Below are 22,327 nucleotides of genomic sequence, written 5' to 3' on the forward strand. Positions count from 1 at the left end.
AATTTTGAAACACAATATTGTTGTCGTATTTCATTCAGGGTTGAGAGAAAAACAATATTGTTTAAATATATGGTTAAGGATTATATCGCAAGGATCTATTTCCAACAAGAATTCCGACAAATCCCGCCTGACAAAAAGGAAGTTACTTAAGATTTTACAGTTTCAGACACTGCTACCTCATAATGCAGCCCTTAGAGTGTAGAACTCAATGGCCTTCTCGCCCAGCAACACATGGATCTGGGTAGAGCTTACAGTGCACTGTAACACAATACAGACGGCGAGCTAAAGTACATTTTCCCAAGTATCATATGCATTAAGTTAGCACATAGCGATCCCAGTGCAGACGTAGCCTCGGGGCAACTAAAGCTCTTGACAACAGTTATTCATTAGAGACAAGGGGTTTTCTGCACACTCAGTCCTTTTTTCTCACTTTTACCCCTTGAGTGTCCTTAATGTGATTTAAAGTCAGGCCTGAGTAAAAGACAGTATTGATATTTTTGATCTTCCTTTCCCTCAAAGTTGTGGGTAGGGATGAGTCTGGTTCTGGGTGGATTTCAGGCATTTTCGTGAGGTTTCGTGTCAGTGTGACCGATTCGATTTGGCTGGATTCAGTCCCTTTCAATTTGCTTTTATAAACCTATATCAGACCATCAGGAATTTAGGGATTCAGGATGCTCCACAGGTGGTCCTTGTATTCACTGTTTTGAAGTACTGAATGTACCAAAGATGTCGTAGGTCTGGTTCTATGATACTTTTACAACTTGCAGGTGTCCTTCGTCCTCTGCACGGCATTTCCCTCGTCTGTTATCTCAGTGTGCTCGAGAATTGAATCCAACTCATTGGTCCCTTAGAAAATCTTGTTAAGACTTATTTCACTTGCTTGTAAAATGTTATGAGGACAAGTGAACTTATAACTGTAATTACAGAGAAAGGCTCCTACTGCACCTGCTGTGTTAATACAAGCCTTTGGTATATTTTGGTACAAATTATAAAAGAATGTATGAGTTGGTAAACCTTTGTGTGCCGTGAAGGTATGACATCACCTAACAGTGTAGCTTAATGTTGGTATTATTGTTAATATGTGCCGCAGGGATGACGTATTTTTGGAGACACCATAAATTAGCATTGCACTAGTTCAGGTCACGACAGGAAACGACTGAGGGGCCATTTTCCCATTGGCCTGCCTGCACCTGTCCAGCAGTTTCCGTCAGTGGTTGCACTGGTTACCTCGACTTAAGCCAATAGGATTTTATTATTCAGTTGATTTTGTTGTTTGTTGATGTAGCCCAGATGGGAATTTTGGATCTTTGACATTGGATTTTCCATTCAATTACGGATAAAATCGGCAGAAGTAAAAACGTTAGGCTTTGAAAGAATCACACCGCAATCACATGACTTTGCGTGACCACCGCAAATCTAAACCAAACTATTTTTGGCAGCCTCTTGTTTGGCGTAATGTTGTTGACTGGTCTCATTTGGCAAAAAATAAACCAAAAAGCTTCAGAATTACAAAAGGGTTATTTAGTGATTTCTTAAAATCTCTTAATCTTGTGTTAACCACAGTCTTTATTTCAGGCATCTAACCTGAACGTTCTGGGTAGTTGGAGTTTGGTTTGATTATAAATCACAGTCGGACTGACCAGCACTGACACATATGAACAACTACTGGATGGATTGTGGTGTTATTTTGTACCAACATTCATAGGTTTAGGGCGACAGACTTTGACTAGATTCTCTCAGGGAACCATGGAACTCAAAATGTTTGAGTTATCTGGTAAATATCTTAATATGAATTTGTATGATAGGCACAGAAAGCATCAGATGATTTATTCTAATGACTGGTGACCCTGCATTTCCCCCTAGAGCCACCAGGTTCACATTTGTGCCTTTAATAATAATAATAATAATAACTTGAATTGATATAGCGCCTTTCATAACCTCAAGGTCGCTTTACAAAGAAACATACAAGGAGAAGACATAAAACATAAAACCATAAACATAAAACAGGGGGCAGAAATGGAAGTGTAAGTGGGGGGGAGAGTGAGTTATTGTTGGAAGGCGATGTTGAACAGATGAGTTTTAAGGGTTGATTTGAAGATGTTGAGAGAAGGGGCGTGGCGGATTTCTGCAGGGAGGGAGTTCCAGAGGGTGGGGGCAGCGACACTGAAGGCACGGTCCCCAAAGGTGCGGAGGCGTGAAGGTGGAATGGAGAGCAGGCCAGAGTCTGAGGATCGAAGGGTGCGGGACGGGATGTATGGGTGGAGGAGATCTCAGATCTGTGAGTTACTGAGGGGAGAGGGCATGGAGGGATTTGTAGGTGAGGAGGAGGAGTTTGTAAGTGATGCAGGACTTGACCGGGAGCCAGTGGAGGTTGAAGAGAGGGGGTGATGTGCTGCCAGGGCTTGGTGCGTGTGAGAACCCTGGCAGCTGAGTTCTGTATATACTGGAGCCTGTTCAGGGTTTTGCTGGGAACCCCGGACAGGAGTCCGGGGTTATTTGTCTCAACAAATAATGGTTTAATTGTCATGAAATGTGGTGCAAACATTATTTCCCTCACAAAATAAATAAAAAACACTCTGGTGAACCCCCTGACTTCTCTCAAGTACCATCTTTAATCCGAAATGTGGTCAAAACTTTCACAGAAGCTAGCATGGCTTTTAGAGTCTTATTTGCTTCAATTAATAAATGGTCCTCAAACTGAGACAAGGAGAGAAACTACTGTTGGCTGCTTAGTACAACCTACAATAGATCTTTCCGTTGTGGATTCAAATGCACAAGTTGTTTGTGTGATCTTTCAGCTCCTGTTGTTCTGCTGTACCGTGTTTTAGCATGTGTTCACGTGACAGTGCATTTTTGTGACAGTTTGTTTAACTGTGCCCAGTGTGTGTGAACCACAAGCTCCATGACGCTTAACTTCATGCCAATTTATCACCAGTTTTGCCAGTGTACTATGGCAATGCCCCCTCCCCCCCCCTCCCTCCACCGCAACATGTGGTTCCAGTGTTACTCTGTGTTGTGCAAGTAGTCAGTACAAGCTCAAGGATAATACCGGCATTGTCTAGTCAATTTAAGATCTCCGAGACGTGGCCACATCCAAGTCTGATATTATCTGGATTTAAAGGGCGAGTCATTCAACCATGAAGGCATCTAGCCATACAAAGAAATTGAAACAAACACAATTATGTTTGCGGTGCCCACAAGTCTTCATCACCTAATCAAAATAAGGCTTGTTTGCTTTCCAAAACCCAACTGCTTAATAAACAACCAATTTGACTTTTTCCTAAATGTCTTCAGATTCAAGATCTTGTAAAGTGACATTTCAATCATTATTTTTAAATTGTTATTCCTGTTTCTAAGCTGAGACATTCAAAATATGTTTTTAAAAAGTGCTCAAGTTTTGCCGTTGGAGTATTTAGGTAAACATTAAACTGGCGAAGCACATAGATGTTTGGTAGAGAGTGTTGATGATGTGGTCATACATGTATTTGTTACATGGAATTCAGTAAAATAACGCAAGGATAACATTTCTATTTCTGTTTACGTACGTGCAGGATGAGTGACTACACTTTTGTTTTGTGTGTGTTGGTGTTATGCGGTGAGCAGGGCAGTTTTCCAGCACAGTGCTTGATTCAGTTAAGATGGCAGAGATATGGTTCACTCATGAAATACCAGCTCCATCCCATCTGCATCACTGTCTACATGTTTGTGTGTGTTTGCATGTGTTTGTGTAAGAAAGTAAGAAGCAAAGACACCTACTGCCGCAATAAAAGCAGTTAAGAGATTAGTATTGTTTCATGTAAATATCTCTTTTCTGTTAGCATACCTGTGGTTAGCATTATCACCAGGTTTGATAGGACTCACATGTGTGTTTAGTGTGTGTTTAGGTGAGAACTGCTACAAGTATTTATGACACACACAGCAGAGATGAGAAGTGACTACATATTTACTGAACTTGACTTCAGTGTGCAGCAACTTCAACTGAAGAAATACATTTAGCAGGACTTCAGATATTTCCTTCACTACATACATGTCAAAAAACATCAAAGGGTGATTCCGTAATTAAAACTGTTGGCATCTTTAAAAAAAAAAAAACATGAACAGAAAATGCTGTAATAAAAATAGTATGTTTTTTTCTACTGGAAAAGAAAAAAATAGTCAGTTTTTTTTTTTTTTGGGAAACCCAAGTGAACTCATTGAAGACACGTGATGGTGGGTTCAGACACAAAACAAATTCTACAGTCATGTGGGAACAATTCCAACGATTGTCATCGAAAAGGAGATCACAATGTAAACATTATTAACTCTTACTCTTACCAGTAACCTAACACACCTAGAGCCAGATAAGGCTAAGAGGTAGAAATGTGTTTTGAGCAATCCTCATGTCAGAGGCTTTACAGTCTAGTGGCAACAGTAAAAGCATATTTCCCCTTTTAGCCCAGACTGTTGAACAGCCAACTACCTCAGGTCAGACAATCTGAGAGATTTGAAGGAGACTTAAAAGGGTTAAAGGATCTGAGATATATGGAGCGTCTAGCCCCTGAAGAGCCTTGAAAACAAACCGAAAGACTCTAAAATCAGTTCTCTGCACAAGAGGCCAACGAGGAGAGGCCAGCCCGGGGTGATGTGGTGTGTGTGCCAGCAGGAGGCCCGGCAGCAGCAGACAGGAAGGACTAAAACCTACAGGAGATTCAGTAGTCCAAGTGGCAGGAAATAACACAAATTACCAGAGTAGTTGCTGGGATGTTCCTCACATAGTTCTCCTGTTTTCTGCTGTTCTATGTGGATTCAGAATACTTTTTTTTGTATCCATCCTGGCTGAATTTGGATTTCATAGGTTGGTCCTTTTTAGACTGATATAAAATAAAATAATATATAGACAAGAAGATCAAGTCAAATGGCGCGTTTCCACTACACGGCCTCGCTCGGCCTCGCTCGGTATGGCTAGGCCTCGTTAGGACTGGCTCACTTTATGGCGCATTTCCATTACAGTTTAGGAACTGGGGTAGTATCTATAGTAACGCAGTGTAGGCGGAGCCGTGACGTCATCTTCAATGAGAACCCCAGAAAAACAACACAGCCGTTAGCTGTTAGCACTCAGAGCTCACAGCTCCTCATATCTGTTCAGAAACTAGACAAAAGTTAAACAAGTACAAACCACAGACTGCCTGTGTCATGGCGAATACAGTCACTGGTTTATTTATGTCTGTATAGGCCGTTGTTGTGAGTGTGGACGGTCGGAGCATATACTGCGTTAGCTTAGCCAATCTCCATTTAGAAAACACGCATTTTAAAAGGTTTTTTGCTCAAAATATGCTGTAATATTGATTCCGTAATAATGCCTGGTGGTGTGAGTATTGCACAGTTGAGTAATAAACAAACTAAATGCAGATTTGCACAAATCAAATATTACTGAACTACATATCCAGCTTTTTTTAGGTATTAAGTAGCAATCTCCCCCGAGTTTTTCCCAACAGCACTTTAGAAATTCTAAAACTACAACAATAATATCTTCTAATAAAAATGTTCCAGCATAAAGTTGAAAATGTTCCCTTCTTCTGCCTGCTACTCGTAAATGAATAGTAATTCCCTCAAATCCCATTGAAAACTTCGGACGGTATATACATGTAGCACCCATCCCATGTAACTTACCGCATTGAGAACTTTGCTTTATATAAAGCACTATGGGCAGGGCCCTGGGTAATATGTAAATATTTTGGCGCGTTACCTGTATACACTGTTTTAATCCTTTGTCTTATAAATGAGTAAATCTAATTGGCGGTGCCTCCATTAAACTCAAAGAATAGTAAGATATAAGCCTACTATTATGTATATCAAACACTTTCACTTACCTCACTGTTACCCAAATATGAATTTCCTCTAATCAAATATGACACAAACGATATTTCTTAAAATGCAACACAACCACAACCGGTTATTTATTACTCAATAAACAAAAAGTAATATTAGCTTTGAAATTAAACATTTGGATGTCTTCTAATCAGGGGCGGTTCTAGCAAGTTATACCTGGGGTGGCGAAAGGGTGGCATGAGGTTCCAGCTGGGGGGGAGGCAAATGTTATCTACCCCCAAACACATTTCAACTTCAGAGACTTCATTTTCTGCATTCTCTGGTGATTTTTATGCATGTGAATCACATAAGACAATGTAAAATCAACTTATGTTGAACACAGTCCTTGCATGCAATAAAAACGTACAACAATTAGTTTTACGGTTTTTAATAGAAATATTCAACTTTCACACACACACACACACACACACACACACACATATATATATATATATATATATATATATATATATACATATACATTTGCACACAGTACTGTATACAAAGATTAAGCCAATTTAAGGTGGCGGTTATTATGCTGTCCAGCAAAGCGTTTAACAAAAATATCTAGGTCCAGTGCCTTTGCACGCTCACTCTCAATGCTGAGCACAGCTAAATGTGTCAACCGCTTACTTACCATTGTTGACCGCAGGTGAGTTTTAACAAGCTTCAAGGTTAAGAAGCTGCGCTCACACCCAGCACTACTCACTGGCAAAACAGCTGCAATCTTACATAAACGAAAAAGCTCAAACAGGACGTCCTTAAAAGGATCCAGGAACTTGACTAAGTCCATCAAAGTGGTGGGAGTCTCTTTTCCCTTTGCCCTTTTTCTTTCAAAAGGTTTTCTTGCCTGATTCAGTTCGTTCTTCAGATCTGGAAAACCTGAGCCATAAGCTTCTGCCAATAACAACACCATTTCTTCCTTCAAGAAGTTGCTGCTTGACGGATTTAGAGCCTGTATTCCCTCCATTATGTTACAGTTGGACTTGGAAATGTTTCTCCATCTCACCAATCATGGAGTCTATGATGGGAAGGAATATGTTTACCCTAAAGGCCTCTTCACAGTCAACTTGGGTTCTCTGTCCAAGTGTGGATGTGACTACACCATCATCTAGTCTGCTTGCTGTCTGTGTGGCTCTTTTCTGTTTGATCACTTTAGAAATATTGCAATTATCACATGTTTCAATTACTGTATTCCACAGCTTTCCCCTTCATTGCGATATTCCTCAAAGGTCTGCCTGAGGGTCTCGATCAGATCAATAGCTTTGCAAAGGTCTATTTTCGATGACTGGAGCATATCTGATAAGAACTTTGTGTCACCTAGGACCTTTCTGAACACTGTAATTAGAGCAATGAACTTAATGTCAATTTGACAAAGTAGCCCGCGTGCCTCTACAGCCCTGTTAGGATTGGGCTCATCTGAGATTTCTTCCAATACTCTTATTACTGCAGTCAACCTATCCATGAGGTTTCGACAAGCAATGTAGGGGCAGGCCCATCTGGTGTCGCTAAGTCTCTGTAGTTCCCGTGGTGGGCCACTGAACATTTCTTTCTGGACTTCAAGCAATCTTTGGTGGACATATGAGCTTGACATGAACACATACAGCTTTTCCAACGAGAACAAACATCCAGCATTGCAGTGGATATAGAATGCATACTTGGCTACTTGCTTCACTCTAGCTTGGACTCCAGAACATTTTCCACTGATCACTGCAGCGCCATCGTATTCTTGACCCACTAGATTCTCTCTCTATTCCAGCCCATATTTCTCCAAGCAGGAAATTATTTTATTGGTTAAACAAATCACGTGACATATGACGTCCGAAGCACCAACTGCTTCATTTCCTGAATGAATCACTTGACTGGTTCGCGGTCCAATCACGCGATTCAATGCACTGCCTCGTCTCTATTCTGACAGGTGACAGGTTGAAACAGTTTCGAATTTGAGCGCTTCAACACTTATAACCGCTCTAAACAATGCGCAATGTGTGGGTTGTTGTCGTAGTTTGCGTTGTTGCTGTTGAGTTGTTGTTGGTATTGCATTTTAATTGGATCATTATAGAGCAAGCCAGGAAGAAAGATAGGTCGTTCTGGCTCGGGAACACTTCGAAATGTGGAGAACTTGTGAACAAAAAGACACTTAACACTAATATGAAAACCATGTTACTAACTTAAGGTATAGATAGCCCAGTGGATAGAGCCAGCGGCCCGAAGCGGCGATGTCCTCCGCGCAGCTGGTTCAAAGCCTGGAACAGATTAACTTTTAATCATTCCTTTTCAACTTTAATACTTTATTAACTGATAAAAGGCCCTCTCCGCCCAAACAAAATTCCAGCACTCTCTAGTCTCTTCTCAATAACCCAATACGCACAATTATCAATCTTTAATTGCAAATAGAACATGATATTCAGTCTTGTGTGTGTGTGCATCGAATATTTTTCAAGGCAAAGATACGTTAAACCCACTGCAGCCTTGCACTTCGCCAAGAGAGGTCGCTGTAACTGAAGCTTCGAGAAATGAACCTATTTCCGACACAATTCTCCAAGTGGTTCGATGCTTCATTCAAAGCTTCATTTTGCCATCACTATGGAGAGGCCTGGCTGGTCTTGGGAGTGTGGAAGGCCTTGGATTCCTCCTGGGAGAGACACAAAAATGAGTGTGAGGCAAAAGCAGGCAAAGTTGTCAAAGAATATGCTGGTAAAAAGCTAGAGCGGCACGCAACAAACCGTTCACGGCAACAATCCGGCAGGGAATGAGTGCAGGCTGTAGGCTTTCATAGTGTGGCTGATGAGCAGGTTGCAGGTGTGGTTGATTGGAGATTGCTCCCAGCCGTGTAGAGCAGACCAGTAGGCAGGTGAGGGGAGAGAGAGACACACACAGTAGAAACAAACACATACAAACACTAACAGGGGTTTCAGGGACGGGCAGTGATAGTCGGTCCGTTCTTCTATATGTCTGTCTTTGGTTTTCTAAGTGTTATTCGATTCATATGACAATAGAGATATGTGCATAAACAACAAAAACACTTTGGGGTATAATGTTCGAACAATGTTATCACCAAACATTTTAAGAATGTTTTTAGAGAACGTTATCCTACCTTTCAGAAGTACATTCTAGGAACCAAAATAAAACTTCTTGATGAAACCATTCCTAGAACAATGAATGGTAACATTCTCAGAATGTTTTTAGAACCAACAATGTCTAGCTGGGAACTCAGACATGCTTACGCAAACATGCAATATCATGAATTACGTGCTTGTTTTTTTGTTTAAAGGAAAATGTGGTGACATCAGATTTCTTTTAAACATCCTTTTCAAACAAATGCAACAAGTTTGTTTTTTAAAGCGCACTACAAATAAATCTGATGTTGACCATGACCGTGTTAATATTTCGCATCACAGGAACATTTTATAAAAAAAGAATAACCTCCTGAAAACATTATCCAAATGTTGCTTTCAAAATGTTCTTCTTTTGTTATCATGTAACATTGAGGGAATGTTTTATAAAGAACATCTTTAATGTGTTACCCAACAACGTCCAAAACACATCCTTGGAATGTTGCAGGCAAAACGTTCCACCTTTGTTAACATATCACATTAAAGGAACATTTTATAAAAAAACGTTCTGTCATCTCAGGCCTTAATAACATCCTCAAAACATCCTCTGAATGTTGCAGTTAAAACGTTATGTCTTAGTTAACCTTAAACCTTATAGGAACATTATTTGAAAAAATAAACATCCTAAAAAGGTTCTTTGAACATCAGATTAAAACGTTTCTTTAAAACCTTATTAGAACCTGTAAGTAATGTTAGCCAAAGTTGTGAGAACGTTCCCCGCTAGCTGGGTTACCACAAGGGACATCTGCTCCTTTTTGCTGGCATCTTTTGTCTCATCAGCCATAACGGAAAAATGCTCAATGGCTTTAACTTCATTTATAATTCCCTCCTGCACCATTCCTTCCAAACATTCTAATATCTCATTTTGAACAAGTTTACTTGTGTACTTTGCATTTCTGGGCCCCTGTGACAATCTTTTTTTAATAAATGGATCATGGTCACTCACAAGATTCAATATCTCAAGGACATTTCCTCTGTTTTCTGATGTTTCAGTTTCATCATATCCACGTTGTGCGATATTCTGAGTAGCTGTGAGCAGCAAAACTTCAGCCAAGGTTTTGATGTATTTTTGATTTTCCACTACTTGTTTTTGATTTTCAGCTCCCATCATTCCCAGGACAGATGTGTTTGTTTCAGCCATTCTTTTGTGTTCACCCCATGAGATCATTGCATTCATATGTGTCTCTGACTTAGCATGTACATTAAACCCACTATCCCTAAAAGTGGCCTTTTTCCAATTGGAATATCCACTGTCAGATGCATAAACAGTCTTAGGGGCATTTGTAGGGGCAAAATGTCTGCATGCAAAGCAATATGCTGCATCCTTAGATTGGGAATATTCCAGCCAGGTATGCTCTTTACACCACTCACTGTGGAACGATCTTCTTGCCCCTCCTTGTAGGGTTTTCGGAAAGGCTGAAAGATGTGGCTGCATTGGTCCATCGGTTTTATATTTTGATACATCTAAATTGAGAGAAAATAAGCAATTAGGGCCATTCATTTACTACTGTATCAGTACTTACTAAACAATTCAACTGTCCTATACTCAAATCCATTCGCCCACTCACAGCCTAGTGTGAGGGACCTTGCATTAACTTCAACATACTATAGTGTGCCTCGACCAGGCATGGGCAAACTAAGGCCCGCGGGCCATATACGGCCCGTTGGGCTTTTGAATCCGGCCCGCCGAATATTGGTACAAAATTGTCCACATTATAGTAAAGACCGCATTCATTTTGCCTTTTTCCTGCAATACCTGGCATTTTAGTTGATCCCACTAGATGGCGCACTCTAGACACAATTTACCTTTGCTGGAGTCTGGTCTATTCTCTCAGCTGGCCCCACTCGGCAACCCGGCAAGAGCCAAGAACCAAATACGTCACGCTTACATTGGAGGGGGTCGAGATTAACCTGAGCAATAACAGTTCATGGCGAGTTCGGCGAATACAAGTTGTAACAAGCAGTAGCACTGAGCAAAGTGACTAGAACGCGACCACACACTTATAAAAAACACTTATATAAAGTCAGGCAACACTAACCAGGCTTAGTGTGATTCTGTTTATTTTACCTTACTTTAATAACCATCCGTTCACTGTTATTGACCATTGTGAAGAGGCAGATGTTTTCCTTTTGTTTTGTATTATTGCAGCTATATGATGGAATCAATACATGGGCTACATGTGGCCATCACAAGTAAAATCATAACGAAAACTACGTCAAATATGCGTGTAGAAAATGGCTTATGCCACAATATGATAGCAACAAGTAGTCAAGTAGCTAACATCATCTATAGAATGCCAGAGAAACTTTCATAACAGCGTTGTGATGACAAACAGCTTTCAGACTAAAACACATTCACTTATGGGGATGGGGGATATTTATCAGCTGCTTGTGTGACAGTCAGACAGTGAAGACTTTACAGCGGCCGCTGCCGCGAGTTAACGGGAGAATAAACTCCGTTAGACGAGCAGCACTGCAGCGGGCAGTAATGCCGCTGAACCACATTCATAAACAATGCACCACGGCACTCTGGAGAAAGGTATAAGGTTGGAGAAGCAGTTCTTTAATTTAATCTGGCTTTGTATGATTAAAAACTACCCGACGCAGTCCTCTATTGATGTTGTTGTGAGCGGTGTTGCGGAGAAAATCAGTGACGTAAAACGCTGTGTGGGTCATAAGAAGGCACGTAAACGGTTATGTCATGACGCAAACGATGACGCAATGACGCAATAATTCACCTTTGAACCTAATTCACCTTTGAACCTGCATCTGTAACAATGAGTGGACCAAAGAAAAGAAAAGTCGACATTGAGTGCCGAGTGTATAATGAGGAGTGGACAGCTAAATATTTTTTCACCGATCTGCAACTGGCCCGGCCCGTCTGTCAAATCTTTAAACTCATAGTGGCCCCCGAGCCAAAAAAGTTTGCCCACCCCTGGCCTAGACCATGCACAATTCTGAACATGTAGGCTACAGTATGAACTCAATAGGCTACACTAGCCAATATCTGAAAGCCATGTTGTTATATAGAAACATTCCTCGCTTACTCTTGCTTTTCTCTTCTCTTCCTTGACTGTTCTCCTGTCCCTGGCTCTGCTCTTCTTCACCTTTGTCTGGCTCTCCTCCTGTCTTTGTTTTTTTTGGTTGAAAAAACCACCACTTTTCTCCTTCCTTTTCATTTTTGCATCTGCTACTTGGACCGACAATATTCAAGAAGATGAGGGGGGGGGTAAATCTCATGATAATCATAGATAAAACGACAGGGTCCGGGACAGTTTGTTTTCATCTGATTTCAAATAAACAAAGTCTTGGCTTTCAGAATATGAAACTTGTTTCTGCAAATTCAGATAATAAATACAACTTTGAAGCTTGTAACGGCATAATTACAAGTGGAGAACAGAGTAATTTAAAGTCACAGCAGGCATAACAACAGCCGGTGTTTCTTGTGAGTGTTTTCCCCGGGAAACAAACACAATACACACAAACGCAAAAATACACAAACGCACACACACACACACTCGCGAGCTTCCCCCAGACCAGTAATACAAACGAAAATATGTTTCCTGCATACTATTTTGGTCATTTATTAGCCGCTAATAAACAATCAGATCGATGGATTCCAGAGAAGAGGAAACTTTGAAGGCCTTTTTCTCAAAATGATGACTCTGTAACAGTCATTATATAATGTGACATATTTTGCTTAATATTTTGAGTATAACAACAATCCTGATATCATTAGAAAGCTATGAATCTCCTCTTTCCAACAGTGTATATAACTCAAAATGTGTCTTCGGGTCAATGTGACTGATTTCAATAGAGCAAATCACATATAAAATTATAGCTTACCCAGCTGTCACTCCGACCGACTCCGTGGACTTTTTCTAGTAGGGTGCAACAGCGCTAGTAGACGTCAATGAGCGAGACGACGAACCTGACACGATTTTCCCGTGGCGGGTGCAACCATTTTCTTTGGGGGGGGGGGGGGGTTAATTCTCCGCTAAAACACAATAGTTCAACTGCGCACCAACGGCTGGAACTGCGTCGACAGCAGTTTAGCTTAAAATTACGGAAGCACCGATCGAGATTTTCTGACCACTAACTTTCCAAGTCTGTTCACAGTAACTTTTTCCATTATCCAGTCTTTAACTATTGTCAGAGTTCCAGTTAGTGTTACTGTCCAACACAGTCTCACGGCATTTCGTGTTATAGTCACGAAATTAATCTATTGATTCGTGTTCACCAACACGATTTCGCCATTTTTATCGTGTCACACAGAACGATTTTAAAAGCAATGTAAATAATAACAAATTAGAAGGAAAAAGACATTTAAAAAAATACAGATTTAAGTATTCTGACACAGAACGATTTTAGAAGCAATGTATTTATATTGGTATATGTTTCATGCCTGCACCAAATAATAACAAATTAGAAGGAAAAAAAGATGACATAAAATACAGATTTCAGTATTCTGAGGCTCTGAGCCATTTCTTTTCCTCACTGATGGCAAAAAAACTCACACATTATACAATTTCAAATAAAAGGGATAGGGTTAGGCTTAGGGTAAGATATTGAGTAAGAACATGTTTTTATGAACCACACAGCTTCTGGTCTTCCAAGACCCGACCGGACAAAAAGACGTGTTGCAGGCACGAAACATACTACCAATAGAAATACATTGCATTTAAAATCGTTCTGTGTGACACGAAAAAAATGTGAAAATCGTGTTGGTGAACACAAATCAATAGATTGAATTAATTTCGTGACTAATAACACGAAATGCCGTGAGACTGGGTTGTACTGTCTGTCTTCTTCTGTTGATTTCTCTGACGTCCAGCGCTCTGTTTTTTTTTGTACCTCTTTCCTTCTCTTACAGGACAGTTAAGCAATCATGAATCCAAAGTTCTGTGCTTAATATTAAAATATAAAAGTGAATATTAAGATAGTATTACTAATGTTTGTGTACCAAAGCTGACTTCTTTCTGCAGATTAATATGACTGCACATAATCCCTTGATCATCGTTAGCAACGGTCTGTTTCCCTTAGCAGCGGTCTGTTAGCAAAAATTAACAACCTCTGAAATGTCTAATTTGACCAATCAGAATTTAGTATACAACTAAGCCATGTAAGAGAGAGCTTAACATATGGTAATACTCATATTCACGAGTGTGCCATCACGCACAGTCTATACATGTGAATGCGGACAAACACAGAGAGAAATAGAGTCGTTTAAGGACAGCCTGTCTTAATTCCTACTCATCAGCGCATTGTCCAAAATCAAAGCCATTGTGACAGCATCCCTAATGAAGGACAGACTACAGGAATGAGGGGATGGCAGAGGAGGAGAGGAGAGAAAGAACGCATGGAGAGAGTTGGAAAAGGAGAGGACTGATTTAAGGAAGATGATGAGGAGAGGAGACAGGAGGGGGATTTAAAACCCCAATCTGAAGATGGGCTCTCATTACTAATGGATGACAGATGACAGCGGGGCATCTTGGCGTGGCCTGCTGCCTTCATGTGGAACAAAGGAGAATATCTAATGTAAACATGCAGAACTGAACCATCTTCTCATCACTTTGCCTTTGACGCGAGAGATAAACTACTAAATAGCATTCAAAGCAATCTGCGGCCCACCTCCAGTGTGGAGTCTTCACTTCTCGGCCAGCGGCTACGGTGTCATGCAAGCGAATGGCTCCAAACCAAAATGTGGTCAGTTTGAGACTGTTGTGTAGGTTTGTGGGTGGAAATTTGGAATTCCAGTGCTGCCCCCCCCAAAATGCAAGTGATGTGCCTTTGAACGGGTCCATTACACCACAATTCTTCTGTGGAGCTGCCCAGAGGCAACCAGTAGTTCATATTGATGGATGCGAGCTAACGTGCACAACATAGTGAAAGCACCATGTGCATTTTCTTTATCGCTGCCATAACTTGTGTACAGCGTCCGTGCACATGTTTCGGATAGAACGGAAGAGGATAAGAAGCAAGAAAGGAAACCATAATTATTTCTGAATAATTTGTGTTTGTCCCAACATTACTTTATGGAATGCCATTTAATCTATTTTCAACCCAGCAGGGAACTTCTCATGGTGAGGTGAATGTTGGGAAACACAGCGGAGCGGAGAATGGGGAAGCAAGAAGAGGAGTTCGAGAGAAACGTAAAAGGCTATAAGGTCTCTGTGTGTTTTATTTATTAGGTGGTATTTTTTACTCATTAATGGTGGTGGGTGTGTTCACTGGAGCTGGTGACAGAGTTAGTAGGGGTTATACTCTGACTGCATTCACCTGCTTACTTTGGTTTTGCATTAAATATGACCACACATTTTCACCACAATTTCTACTTGCAATTTCCATCACACTTCCATTTGGACTAGCCATGTCACTCACGGTAACTGGTACTGGATTATATTTAATTTTTGCCTTTTTATGGAAGAAAGTTGACAGGTGTGTTTTTGTTGAGGGGTTCCTGGGTCCCACTCGTGGTGAGGGAGTAGCGAGCTGATTAGTTTATCCATGGCTTGGATGTAGGAAAGACCTGTTCGATTCACAGCATGGTAGGCCAGTACCAGTTTCTTCAAGAGGATTCAGGCGTAACTCGGGAGCGAAGGAGTGGTGCAATGTCTGAGAATTTAGGTTGAACACCAGTTGGGCTGAAACAGAGGTTGGACGGTACTTGAAGGTCTACGAGCCAGGAGGAACCTGGAACAGAACCTTTGTTGCCTTGTGGTTCAGTAGTGGACGTATCATCCTGATGTTGTAGAGAGTGTATCTGCAGGAGCGGGGTGTCGCGAAGAGGCAAAAGCAGAACTGCTGTAATATTACGAGAGAGGTATTCAGGTTGGATGGTTTGTTAAAAAAACATGTGTTTAATCCCTAGGAAGCTCACCTGGTAAGCGGGCAACCCCTGTACAAACGCTAAGTCATTGCTGCATATCATTCCCTCATTTTGTAATGCCTATTCTATCTTCAGACAACGTTGACAAATGTTCTCGCGTTTAAAAGAGTAGATGGACTTGGAATCACAGTAATCTTTGAAGACCAAAATTGACATTTAATTAATCTAAGTGGACAAATGTTTGTTAGAGTTCTTGAGATGTTGCATTTAAAACCTTAAAAAAATCAAATAAACACAGGGATTTTAGCCTTTGCAAACCATTCACATGCACAATAGCCGGTATAACACATTACAGGAAAGGGAAACCCTAAAAAGCATAATACAGCCTCTTTAAGCGCAAGAATGTTTTCAATCCCAGAAACAGGTCAAGATCGATTGTTTTGTGGGGAGTATATTATTTAGTTTTTTATTACCCTTGGCAGATGGTCGCAAAATGTTAGAGGAGAGGTAAAGGCTTTTTTTCTTTTATCATTCCGACCTTTCTGCTTGCATTTACTTTGACCCTCTGATGTCCAACCAACCTCTAAATCAACCTCAGTTCTGTGTATTACAGAGAATTATTCCACTTTTAAACCGGAGCCAAAAATACTGAAGCCATCTTCTGTATCGCCGAACATCAAAACCACATCTTTCTATCCAGGCTTACTCTGCTTTAACGGCACATGATAGATATATGGATAAGGTTTAACCTGATATTTCATGATGGACTGTAAAAGTTTCTTCATTGAGTCCAACCCTTCTAAAGTTTAGATCTAAAGTCCTCAGGCTTTTATATGATCTGATCTATCTGTGTCTTCGCAACGCATCAGATCTGTGTTGAGATTTTAAAAGCTTTTTCTCTTTGTGGCCAAAACCTCCTTTTCCAAGAAACGATATATCAGGAATTGAGAATATTTCACTGACACACTGGACTCAACACCAGTTTACATAACACTTAACGATAATTACCCTGTATCCAAATATTCAACTCCAAAACATGAAGAACATTTACAGTGTGTGAAAGATGTTTCAAGCCACTATTAGCACTTTTTCTAAATCTTGTGTTGAAATATTAACAGTTAATTGAGGGAGTCAGAGGAACTGAATCCAACATTTGCCAGTTTGTCTTTGAGAAATATATGCAAACTGTATATATAAATATATATAAATGTAACAGAGCAGCTGTTTGAGGTCTGCAGCTGCACAGTGGAAGCTTCTGGTGTCTTACACACACACATTTCATTCAGACAGTTTATGGTACTTTAAGGCCTATAAGCAGGTGTGCACATAACTTTTTGAGTGAGTTACTCAGATGAGTACCAGGAGACAGCGTTTGGTACTCACCCCACATGAAGCGTGGTGTTAATAAGTGCAGTCTTCCTCACTGTCCTCCTCAGTGTCTCCTTCACTGTCCTCTATTTACACTTCTTGCATGCTAGATGATGAAGATGATGAAGATGCACCTCCCTGTCTCTTTGTAAGCCTCCGATTTGCTTTCTCCAAAACTTGTTGCCAAAACTGTGAAGTCCTTGCATTTCCTGAGGCCAAGTTGAAGGATCAAATACTAAGAAATTATCACATGACTTGAAGTCATATCTGATTTCAGAGGTGGGAAGTAACAAAGTACACTTATTCAAGTACTGTACTTAGGTACAATTTAAGATACTTGTAGTTTACTTGAGTATTTCTATTTTATGCTACTTTGTACTTCTACTCCACTACAGTTCAGAGGTAAATCGTGTACTTTTCTTCCACTACATTTATTTAATACCTTTAGTTACTTTACAGATGTGGATGAATGATGTGAAAATATAATCAAGTGTTAAATCAGACTTTAGTTCCACCTGGAGTAAATCCACAAGCTACCCTGCAGTATACAAAGTCATTCAAACTAATTTTTAAACACTTTAATGATCAATAATTATAAAACATATCATATACATTATTATGAAATGGACCAATCTGCAAAATGACTACTTTTACTGTCGCTACTTTAACTAGATTTTGATGATAATACTTTTCTAATTTTACTTGAGTAACACCTCTGTCTGATTTCAAACTCTTCCATTAACAGCCTGAGTAAGTTTGCAGCTGTGTGTTTTACTCCACTTTGTTGTAAATAAAACTGCAGCAGCTTGACCACAGAGCGTGAACGTTGTGATCAGCTGATTTTGCGCAGTTCTCCAGTGTGTGCGCGGGGCACAGAATGTGCACAGGGGAGTCTCCCACCGCAGCCAGTTGACGTAGTTTTGGTACAATTCTGTTGTACACACCGACGTTAACAGCAGCTCCGTCTGTGCACACGGCGACCAACTCTGTCGTCCAGTGATCTAAGCCTCTGCCTCCTGTGAAGCTTCACAGGTCCGTCGGTTATGTCCTGCGCGGCACGGCCAGCACCCAGTTCAATCAGTCATAGAACGTCTGAAGATTTTAGCAGGGAGCGAAACGGCAAAGTGGCTGCTTAATGTCTTTGTTTTTTTTGGACATGTCTATTAATTTACTCCACTGAGTATTGACAAGAAACATGTGTAGGCGAAATATGTGTTTTGTTTTGATGACCTATCAGGTACGCAAAGGCGCGTTGTGACACAAGTGACGTTACGCATTTCAGATTGTTGCCGCGCATGCGTACCTGCGTACCAGTTATGTGCACCCCTGCCTATAAGGTGAACACTGATCTAGTACAGGGAAATGGAAGACACCCAGTTCTTGTATGGACGTCTTTTCACTCTGGCGCTGAGGGTTTTTACAACCATAATACTTATTCTCGTTAGGGATGGGAATTTGAAAGCAAATGTATATTCGAATATTCGACCCCCAAAAAAACGGTTAACCATTTAACCGAAATGTACATATCCTATAAAAAAAAAAGAATGTGGGAAATTTCATTAAAAAAATAAAAATAAATACATGTTCAAATAAGTATAGAAACCAAGTCGAATATGTCAAATGTATTGAACTGGTGATCACAGTTTGAACAGTTGACAGCTATAGGCCTACAGCTTTCATGCTTAAAACATAACTTGGTTTTTAAATTAAAGAGGGATCATACACGAACAACATAACGGGTTAGGGTAACGTAACCCTATCACAACAGAGATCAACAACCTATAACAGGGCCTATGCACAGAATGCAGCTATTCAATACTCATTCTTGTTTAAAAATATGAGCATGTCTACTCAGGGGAGAGGCGGGTGCGGAGGTATTTCACAATCAGGCCAGCTGTAGAGAAGACCCTCTCAGCTGGAATTTGGGCATAAGATGAGGTTTGAGTCTGCGTGATCTGCGTGTGGGGAGGGGCAGCAGCCATGTCATTAGCTAGAACTAGCTAGATCTGATGGATTTGGACATAAACGCGAGTGAAGTATAACCGGACGCGAGAGAGAGATCAGCACCTGCAGCTCTGCCCGCTGTGAGGGACCGGTGAGCGGAGCAAAACACACCTTTAGACCTAACACACTCAGCTATGGCACTGTCGTATACATTGTATGTGTATATGTAATCAACTTAGGCACCCCTCCAAAAAAAAAAGAAAAAAGATTACAATGAAAATATTCATAACTCATATTCTCATATTCTCATACTTGAATAATTTCGAATATTCGAATATTCGATTAATCGTTCCCATCCCTAATTCTCGTCATTCAAAAATCTTTGTGGGAAATAAAATATATACTTTCTGTTCAAAGATAGTTTCAGATGATTTTACAGTAATTATATCTTATAACACTAAGAACAATGTAAACATAAGTGTCTTTTGACACATTTTACTTATTTCCTCAAAGTTGCCAAAAGTAATCCATAGAGTTTTGCACAGATGAAAAAAAGATAGCATATAAGCACTTCCTGTTCCCTTGTCTCAAGAGACAATTTTTACTGGGTAAGATTCTCAAAATAAGATCTGTGGTTCTAACAAGCTATTGAGATTTTCAAGTTTTGTTTATGACGTAAAATATGTCAGTTAACAGTTTGGGGAAGGCCCTTTTCTGTTCCAGACTGACTGTGCCCCACAAAGCAAGGTCCATGAAGGCCTGGTTGGGTGAGTTTGGTGTGGAAGAACCTGACTGGCCCGCACAGAGCCCTGACCCCCACTCCATTGAACACCTTTGGGATGAACTAGAACGGAGAGCCAGCCTCTCGTCCAACATCAGTGTCTGACCCACAAATGCTCTTCTGGATGAATGGGCAACAATTCACAGACACACTCCAACATCTTGTAGAAAGCCTTCCCAGAAGAGTGGAAGCTGTTATAGCTGCAAAGGGTGGACCAACTTCATATTAATGCCTAAGAATTTGGAATGGGATGTCCTAAAAGCTCCTGTAGGTGTAATGTGTAGGTGGCCCAAGACTTGTATCTATAGTGTACGTGTGCACAGCTTCAGAATGATAGATATAGAGATGATACTAAGAGGGCGACAGCAGCATTACCGTGCTTACAGGAGCACCTGAGGTGAGGCTGTTTATAAATGATTAAACAAACCATACAGTTACACAACGGTAACCAAATACAGATGTGCGATGAGCACATTGGGAACAGTTATTTGAAAGTGCTAAGACATGATTTGTGAGAAGAAAAAAGAAAGAAGTATTGCACTACTCATAGCCTAACAAAGTACTCTGCGAACTGAAACCAAAGTATTTGTACTATTTACCGTTTTAATTTGCTTTCCATCCATCAGAAAGAAGACAGAATAAAAAAGGAGGATTTGGGAGGAAGAGGAAACGACAGCGGCTGCTCGCCAACGACATCGCTGGAAACTCAGCGAACGCAACGACAGAGAGCGCCATGGAGCATGAGGAGGCCTGAGGAGGCCTGAGGAGGGGAGGCACACTGCGCACCCCCCACCCAACACCTGTCGGAACATCCGTCAGCAGCAGCTTTGTATTCTCCAGCCTTATTATCCGCCCCTCCAATCTGATATTGCACAGTGAAGCTACAGTAAGGTGTAGCATGGGTGGAGATTCCTTATCTTTTCAGAGCTCATTAAACATATCCTGTCTATCCATTGGCTCGCCTCTGTCAGTCTAATATTTATCAATATTTCCACGCAGATTACATGAATGTATGTTTCCATAAATGTATATTTTGATGCTGGTACACATTTTTATTTACATATTTTTACCGACTGCACGCCTATAACTATGTACAGAAGTGTGAGTTCTGCTTCCTTCAAAATTGAGACATGTTTTGTTTTTTTACAGAAGGAATAAAATATATATGTTCTCCTCTTTACTCGTTTGCCTTTATTTTGAATCATGGCGATGAGTTAAAACAGGGCTAAAGTCATATATATATATATACTAACTGTTGATTCAACTGCATTTAAAAAGGTGTAATATAATGGAAAGCTCCCACACACAATTTAACAATTAAAGGTCCTTGTACTTACAGTATAGCCGATTGATGCTTTTTTAATACTTCAACTACATGTCCACACTCTAGTGGTAGATTGTAATAAAGCTGCACAAGCAATATTTTAAACATTGCAATAGGGATGAAATTATTAGATTATGAAATATCCTTACAGATGTAGCAGCTTATTTCAGACTCCAGTTTACAGCTTCCTGCCTGCTACCTGCCAGCTACCTGCCTGCTACCTGCCAGCTACCTGCCAGCTACCTGCCTGCTACCTGCCTGCTACCTGCCAGCTACCTGCCAGCTACCTGCCAGCTACCTGCCTGCTACCTGCCTGCTACCTGCCTGCTACCTGCCAGCTATCTGCCAGCTACCTGCCAAAGACCAGCCAAAGACCAGTATCTGGGAATGTTAAGCCCTCCCACTATTTTCCAAGAGGGCGTTGCCAGATTTTCAATTTCAGGATTTAACCAGGAGATGGCGCTTCATTCACAAATACAGAAAGACAACTTTTCATGGACTTTCAGTTTTGTTTAGAAGAGCATTTGAACACATCAATATTTTAGATCAAATAAAGTATATCTAATCTTGTAATTCAATAATATATAGTCTTTATATATTAAATAATCATAATAATAATGTAAATGTTTACATTACACTTCTTTATTTGTCATGCGGTCTACCTACGCTGTAAAATGTATTATCTCTTCGATTTACACACGGCATCTATTGCACTTCTGTCCATCCTGGGAGAGGGATCCCTCCTCTGTTGCTCTCCCCGAGGTTTCTCTCATTTTTCCCTTTGAAATGTGGGTTTTTCTCTGGAAGTTTTTCCTTGTACGATGTGAGGGTCTAAGGACAGAGGGTGCTCATACTCATACTGATATTCTGAACAAACTGTGCTGTTGTATTTGCTGTAAAGTGTCTTTACTGTAGGGTATTTTTATTATATGTACAGCACTTTGGCAACAGAAGATGTGTTTCTTTAAATTGAAGTTAAATGCATCAATCTGGTGCACTTTGAGGGCAAAATTAAGAGATTTATGGATACAGCTCTCAACACTCATATGAAACAGAACTGTTATAATAATGATGAGAAACTATGAAATAAGAAATGAATCAAATTAAAATGTAATTAT

General features: G+C 40.4%; 1 protein-coding gene across 1 annotated transcript in view; it reads left to right on the forward strand.

The window, feature by feature from the left end:
• Positions 1–21,024, forward strand: part of rspo4 (R-spondin 4) — a 53,064-nt gene extending 32,040 nt beyond the window's left edge. The window contains exon 5 of the mRNA XM_034149927.1: positions 20,512–21,024. Within this exon, the coding sequence (XP_034005818.1) occupies positions 20,512–20,639 (128 nt within the window). The 3' untranslated portion in view covers positions 20,640–21,024. The remainder of the gene's footprint in view (positions 1–20,511) is intronic.
• The last annotated feature ends 1,303 nt before the right edge of the window (positions 21,025–22,327 follow it).

The sequence above is a fragment of the Trematomus bernacchii genome, unplaced genomic scaffold, assembly GCF_902827165.1.
Source record: "Trematomus bernacchii unplaced genomic scaffold, fTreBer1.1, whole genome shotgun sequence".
In the NCBI taxonomy this organism is placed as follows: domain Eukaryota; kingdom Metazoa; phylum Chordata; class Actinopteri; order Perciformes; family Nototheniidae; genus Trematomus; species Trematomus bernacchii.